This window comes from Ceratina calcarata, unplaced genomic scaffold, assembly GCF_001652005.2.
Source record: "Ceratina calcarata isolate Rehan_Ccalc_2016 unplaced genomic scaffold, ASM165200v1 scaffold368.2, whole genome shotgun sequence".
NCBI lineage: Eukaryota > Metazoa > Arthropoda > Insecta > Hymenoptera > Apidae > Ceratina > Ceratina calcarata.
Genome location: NW_017159898.1, coordinates 922,333 through 930,009, shown reverse-complemented (window position 1 = coordinate 930,009; position 7,677 = coordinate 922,333). Strand labels below are relative to the sequence as shown.

The 7,677-nt window shown below is 38.3% G+C and overlaps 2 protein-coding genes across 2 annotated transcripts in view; one reads left to right on the top strand and one right to left on the bottom strand.

The window, feature by feature from the left end:
• Positions 1–50: 50 nt before the first annotated feature.
• moody (G-protein coupled receptor moody) lies at positions 51–5,503 on the bottom strand. The gene is made up of 8 exons (XM_018025697.2): positions 4,871–5,503; positions 1,730–1,869; positions 1,497–1,637; positions 1,250–1,420; positions 1,040–1,167; positions 782–935; positions 495–694; positions 51–403 (listed from the first exon to the last, which is right to left on the bottom strand). The coding sequence occupies exons 2-8, from the start codon at positions 1,804–1,806 to the stop codon at positions 168–170; spliced, it is 1,107 nt and encodes a 368-aa protein (XP_017881186.1). The 5' UTR covers positions 1,807–1,869; positions 4,871–5,503; the 3' UTR covers positions 51–167.
• Positions 2,745–7,677, top strand: part of LOC108625599 (G-protein coupled receptor moody) — a 10,097-nt gene continuing 5,164 nt past the window's right edge. Inside the window, exon 1 of the mRNA XM_026814109.1 lies at positions 2,745–3,628. The gene's annotated coding sequence lies outside the window, so the exon portion shown is untranslated. The remainder of the gene's footprint in view (positions 3,629–7,677) is intronic.

Here is a 7,677-nt window from a genome sequence, read left to right as displayed (position 1 = left end):
GTATATAATTAAATAGCATAAAACTGTCAATGTTATTAACAATAAGAAGAGACACAGACAAGGGACAAAGTGTAGCGAAGAAAAAACAATGGCAATCTTATAAAGCAGCGAATTTGTGCCCTTGACTTACGAAGTGAGCGAAGTGTGGTCGATTAGCTCGCGTTCGATCAGAGCTTGGTGAGCGTTACCACGCGACGGTGCTCGAAGTTACCTTGGCCGTAGTCCTGCTGCTGCTGATGATGACCGGGCGCGCTACTTCCGAAAGGCGTTAGGCTCGGCCATATCCGGGAACACCCAATCACGCCCGCGTACGCTTGCCTATACTGTTTGTTCATGATCACGTAAATGATCGGGTTCACGCATGACGCGAAATACAGGAGAAGATAGCCCAGAACGTGAAACGCTGAGGGAATAAATCATTGCGTCATATAATACAGCAAAGTAATTAATTAATTAATTAATATATGAAAGCAGGCGAGTTAATTAAATAGTACCTGGATATCTGACTTCGACGTCAGCGACTTTAACGATAGTGATTGGAAGGTAACAAGCGACGAAGCTGAGAAAGATTGCGAGGACCATCTTCGTGATTCGCCATTCGCTACGCCTTTGTTTAATCTCTCTGGTATCTCTTCCGGGTGTGTGAGGAGATTTTATCGTCGGTGCTGCGTGCTTTCGCATCCTCGTCTCGGATCTATAAATAGAAATATTTAGCTTTCAATAAGCAATACATTTATTTTATATTATTGCGATTGAATAGATAAATTATTTAAATGTCTACCTGTGCACCACCCAAAATATTTTAGTGTAGCATCCGACGATCACTAAACAGGGTATGACGAACCCGGTGACGAAAAGAAAAGTTTTCGACGTATGTCCGTTACTGTCTCTCACGATGGAGCAAGTGTCCAGATTCGGATCGTAATCGAATTTACCTAAAAAGTGAGAAATATTTATCTTTAATCATAATTCGTAATAAATCATAAATTAACAAAATTATTAATGACAAATCAAATTAAATAAATATATTATGTCCTACCCCAAACTCCCAACAAAGAAGGTACTTGCATCCCATATGAGAAAATCCAACAAAACACGATCATAATAGCGATCCAATGTTTTTTATAAACTTTGCTATACAGTCCGTGATGAGCTATCATAATGTACCTTAAGTAAAAATAGAATTTGTTTATCAAATCCATTTGATTTTATTTTTTCATTTGAGAAACTTAGGAAGTTTCATTCGTACCTATTGATAGTGATAGCTGCAACGGAAAGAAGACTCACGCCAACGTTCCCATACCTTAAAAATGGTACGAGAACGCACAGAAATCTCACGTCCGCCCAACTCGCGTCGACGAATCTGATGGAGTCGAACGGCAACACCAGGAGGCAGAACACGAAGTCTGCCACGCAAAGACTATAAAATTTATTGAAAAAGTGGTTCTACTTAAAATGTTTAATTAAAAGGTTGAGCTAAATTAATATGTAAATACCTTATAATAAAAGCTGCCGCAACGTTGCGTACTTTGGGATATTTGCATAGGGCAATAATTGTCAGCAAATTGCCGACGAGACCGGTGATCATAATCAATATCGCGATTATGGCTGCGAAAGTTCTCAATGGCTTAGGGAATCTATAATTAAAATTGTATATATTTACAACATTCTTAAAATGTATATATCGGCATTTTTCCAATCAAATGAAAGTTAAAATCAATTGTTGTACCTCGATGCTCCAACATCGATTATGGTGCTATCTGTATCGTTCCCAGAAACGCGTAATAACGTCTCTAGATTATCCATGTCGAAATTTTTAAATTCTTCCCAACTTTACGTGATTCAATCAATTTCGACCACTTCCGAGGCCTATAACAAAGATTAAAGAATAATTGAACCTAAGTATAATTACAGATCATTTAGAAAAGTTTTCAATATGAATTTAAAGGAAATTAATGAATTCTACATAAGATGAATATGAAGTGACCAATAAAATTCATGATTATTATTTATGGGGTGTCTTTAGTCGACGGAAGTGGGTCATCCGGTGAATTTAAGAACATCGTAAGACGCTCGAAGGGAGTATCATCCTAACTAAATAACTGATGCCTTCTCAATTGATTATTAACGTTAAATATTATGAATTATTCATATCTATAAGTTCCTATTACATTTCATTTCTATTACACATGTTTCAAAAATACTATTCACACATTCAAGCTGTGATTATATATAGAAGCATTTCTTGAAAGAATTCGCTATAATAGTGGAAATATCGATAAAGAAACCATAGACCGAGTTCAGGCTATGGTGGATTTGGTAAACTAGGGTCAAGCTGCGGTGCATTAACCTCGATTGAGTTTAATTAAGAGAAATTAACGGACACCCGGTACTGGGTGTTCCATCGTAACAAAAAACTCGTCAAAACTGATGGAAGACATGGGAACCAACTGGGGACACGTCGCTGCCCTATCATTTCTCCTTTAATGCTAAGCTTTTTTCTCCCACTGTTGAATTCTACGTGATATCAGACTCAAACTATTTTCTTAACTTAATTACAATTTAGTTAATGCGATATAGTACAATTTACAATTCCATGATAGTTTAATTAGTGCTCTGTAAGCCGAATTCTTTTCTATGAAATACAATTAAAAAATTATAAAAAAAATACTTCGTTGTAATAAGTTTAGAGTTTCAAATTCAAGAACATGAGTTACAAGGTCGACGCAACTAAAAAAGACTTAGTGGTCTGGATGAATACTGAATAACAGTGACCCATGATTGCATTAATGACGCGTCAGCTACAAAAGGTGAATCTAATCACATTCTAGTATAGCAATGTGAAATAAATTAATACTGAAAGAGTGTGGCAGCTCTTCTTACTGTCATACGGCACCGCACGAGAATAATAAATAATGCTTGTACTTATATCAAGTTACAACGATACCTGATTTATTAATAATAATTTACAATACGTTTTACATTAAGAAGTTGAATATTCGTTAAATGGAATTCTATGTTAAAGAGAAACTGGCCTGCGAGCCTTTTAAATCGGATTCATTCTGTTCGTAGAAATTGGTACGTTCCCAGGCGGTGAGAGACGCCTATTTTCTCGTGTTTCACCGGTGCACCTTGACGAAATCACGACAACTCGTGGTCGTATCATGTTCATCTTTTGTAAAATACGCGGCCGAGACCGCGACGAACGACGTTTGACGTCACCGAATTATTTCCAAGTTAATCACGCGGCGAACAGCGATGAATGAGTCAAACTTGACTCACGGTGAAAGTTGCCTAAGCCGCGGGACGTTCGGCACATACTTGCGTTGCGCGTTATGCAAATCGCTGATTGTGTTTATTACCGGCTTGCGTCGCGTTCACTGTTTCCATTCATGGATAGAATAGCGATAACATCCTTTTTCGATTCAATTTCAAGTAATCGACTCGACGCACGTGTTTACGTAGGTGCAAACGTGTTACACACACCCGCGCGTTAATTATTACGTACTTTAACAACTAATTGTAAGGACAACACACATTACTGGAAGTTGTGAAAAAGAAATGCTGTGCCACTTCAGAACTCGACAAAAAAAAGTCCCACGATGGAAGGAGGAAAGGAAAGGAGCAGGTATAAAATTTTTCGTTTATGACGGAGGACAAGGTCGAACATTATAGGTATTGGCTGAAATTCCATACTTAGAGAAGGATATGAGTAACTGTAAATAATATCGTTGACAGTTCCAGTTAACGAGAAGTTAAAACGATTAACTTTATTAAGAAAAATTAAATATTGTTGTAATATTATTTTTGCTGAAAACATCTGTCCCCTCGATACTTTTTAATTCAATTCTTATCTGCATAAGTCAATTTACATAAGTCTGTTTTGCTCGCATGAATCTATCATGAGATATATTTAACAGACAAACCAATATGTATTACTTGTATATCCTCCATTTAAAAAGCATTTCGATTGCAATAGATAATAATTATCGATGCGAACACGAAAAATTTTAGCCAGCACTTCGCGTAACAGCGACAGTGGTTAATTACAGGCAATCTAGATTTCTCGGAAACTGACATGAATCCTTAATTGCACCAAGTGCCTGTTTCGTTTTCGAAGTCACTATGCCATGCTGTCTCCACGGTATTAACCCTTTGCACTTTTGCATTATCGTTAATACAGAGGTTGACAGCCTAAAATCATGCCAACGGAATTCGATGCCGACTAATTAAATTAAGCAAATGAACGGGAGTTTGAAAAGATTAATCGTCATCAAAGATCTAATACAAGAGTGTGTGTATGACATAAACCGATACAAGAGATCGAGTAAAAATGACAAGGAATTAAAGATACGTGGTACAAAATTTATCATCCATTTCCGTACGATTCAATACGCAAATTCACGGGTGAGATACAAATGATCGAAGATTGTTCGCGGCAAGTTCGAAATCCGCCTACGACGCACCACGTGCGCCCAAGAGCGAGGAGACAGTGACAAAGGAGAAGGGACAAGAAAGGGAGAAAAGTGCAGTGACTTCGTGCCCGTTGCAGCCTTTTTTCCCTTTTTATCGTGTGCGTAATATATACCAGGACCCGTGAGCACGTTTTTTACCTCGATCTTGGCATTGGTCCTTCAGAGTGACGCACATGCTTGAAGACCGATCGCTGTTCTTTTCATTTAAACACATTTGCTCTCGCTCAATTACAACTCCTCGCCACTTGAATGCTACTTAGTAATTGCATTCTGAACGCAATTCTCAATTGGCAAAAATACTCGCCCCGATGGAAGATAAGGTTTGTGGGAATCACGGCGTTGACCAAACAATCGAAAAGGAAAAGGGAAACGTACGAGTTACCATTCTGACTCACCGCATTAATTCCTTTCACGAGTCATCCGTCATAGTGGTCATCCACAGGATATCCATGAAACATCAGGAAAACCTTCGGTTTTCAACTCACGAGCGTCTCAATGTTTCCAAACGAATAGTAGATATATTTTAAGCGAACGCCGAAGTTTTGTCGATTTTTGGTAATAATATTACAATCATGTTTACAAGTGTACTTAATTATTGTATAATAATATTGCAAGTTTCTAGCACGATTCACATAGCAGAATAAAATTAGTTTCACGAGATCGTCGAATTTTCGCTCATTCACGTATTACAATTTTTATTCATATTACATCGACCACATAGAATTTATGAAATAACGTAATATAGATATGAAACTTAACATGAGATCAAAGTTGCGTGAACATCACTGAACGCCACATTTTCCTGTTCCATTTTCTACGATATGTAATCAACGCAATAAAATATAAGAATCGAGCTAAGTCGTCGATATCAGATACTCAAGAACTTTTTCACATACGATACGGATTCACGGAACGGACATCAATTGTCGAGATATACGTGTGTTTGTGTTTGAGAGTGAGCGAGTAGAGCGGCAAGCGAACGACCCGTTCGTTACCGTAACCGCGGATAGACTGTCTTGCAAGCTAGATACGGGCCCCGAGCTGTGACAGAGAGAGGGGACCAACTTAGGTGAATGACGATTGACGAACACGGACGCGGGTTCGCCTGTTGGTTGACATTACTGATGATTACTACATGTATTTCTCGCTACGAGGAAAAACGCTATAATACTAAAACTCTAAGAAATTCTTAAACCCGGAATATTAGTATCTACTTATACCAAGAATTTCTGTAAACCAGAACGCTGATTCATACAAAATGACAGTGATTCAATTTTTTAAAAATATTTAAGTAACTTTCGTACAATACTTAAAGTAAGTCTATATGAAAGTAATTTTATTAATTAATGGGTTAAGAAATGATGAATGACAACAGGTTGATGGAGGAAATATCAAAGAACTGTGTATTTGGAATAGATGTTAAGATAAAACAGGAACATTGGTTCGTCTCGCTATCTTCTTTGAAGTACGCCTGATCCGAACCACGCGTTCCGCCCGATGAAAAAACACACGCACACGGTCCCTACATCCTTTTTAAAAATAATTACGTTTGCTGCGTACCCGCGTAAAAAGGGGGAGAAAGCAGTTGGGTACGGAACGTCCGAGAACGGAAGAACGGGAAGACCGGGTCACCGCGCCCCTAATAAATCGGAAGTGGCACCGCTCCGCTCTTTAACTCATCTTTTTTTATTTTTCCTCGCCTCCTTCGCCGGACGTGGCGGTACAGTGGCTTTACTCGGTCACTTGATCAACCACTACTAGACGCAATTAATTAAAATGACGAATTCCATCAGGGGGTTGATGTAACAATGAATGCTACTTAGTCGCAAGTAGTCAATTAAAGATTGAACGTAAACAAAAGCGTGCATATGATTGAATAAAAATAGTGAACACAGATACTGTGTATGATTCTACTTATTTTTATCTCATCAAATTTTATCAATTACTGTGATAAAATAATTGTGTGTGTAATGAAGGAGATATAATTTTTTTCTTCTTGATAATGTTTGCTTATAGACTCTTGGGTAATGTATCTTCTCGAATGCATTGTTCGCAGAATCGATGATCGCTTGTAGCACAATCAGTTGGAGCATACTCGTCGTTAAAGTGTTGTCAGTCACTACATACATAGATCGGGAGAGCACATATTGGCCCAGATTAAGCGTGGAGTTCCACCCCCGTCTCTAATAAAAAGCGAACGTTTGACGATTTATTGTCAAGGGACCGCTCATCGTTTCCGTCCCCTTTCTATAAAAACTTCGACCTAAATCAGTTTCGCCTACGTACGTAGGAATTAAAGATACAGTAAATCCGGAGTTAATAGCTGCTTTATACTTTTAATATTTGAATCTCTTCAATAACAATAATTGATAATAATTTTTATTTTTCCATCTGCGAACGCTTCATGCTGACATAATTGCTGATTAAGACACGGGTTGTATTCTCTTGTAACTTGTTTAAGTAGTAACATATCGACGCCTCCGCTTACGTGGCGCGTGGTACGTTAAACGTCATTTATTCAGCGAGTTCACTGATTTCACTGTTGACGTCTTACCGCCCTCGGATGTGTTAACAGCGACTTAAGATTGAAAGAGACCGGGAAATCTCTGTAAATAGCTGCGATTTAAGCAACGATTTAAAGTACTCGTGTTCCTCTAAGAGCTGAACGTTAAATAAAAAGGAATTTTTTACGTACGTCCTGTGCTGATTTCTCTCTTTTTTTCATAGAACTTTAATAACATTCTCTGTCAACAAAAGTTCTGAGAATACCTTTTGTTCATTTTTTAATACAATGCACTTTATTGCATATGTAGTCTACATATGTACATGGTAGAACGCAATAAGAGGACGCTTGCTGTTTTGAGCAACCGGTCGATCAGGCGTCGACGCAAACGTCAACGGTAGTTAACTTTGTGTAAGACTATTTAAATAAACTTGCGAAGTTCTCTTAAAACCCGATGAAATACAGTTTCGTTGCAGTTCTCTTATTCTTGAAGGACGCTAACCCCACGCCTGCGCTCTCTCAATATCCAGAAAACTCATCTGTGGAAGTGAGAATTCGGTCCCGCGGTCCAGTTTACGGATCGGTTTTAGTCGTTGTCGTTTCGTGAGTTCCGCGTCATGGATTTCGATCAGGCTTCCGTTTCCATCATTTTTTATCAGAAATTACACGCGTCGAATCGTGACAACTACGCTACGTGCT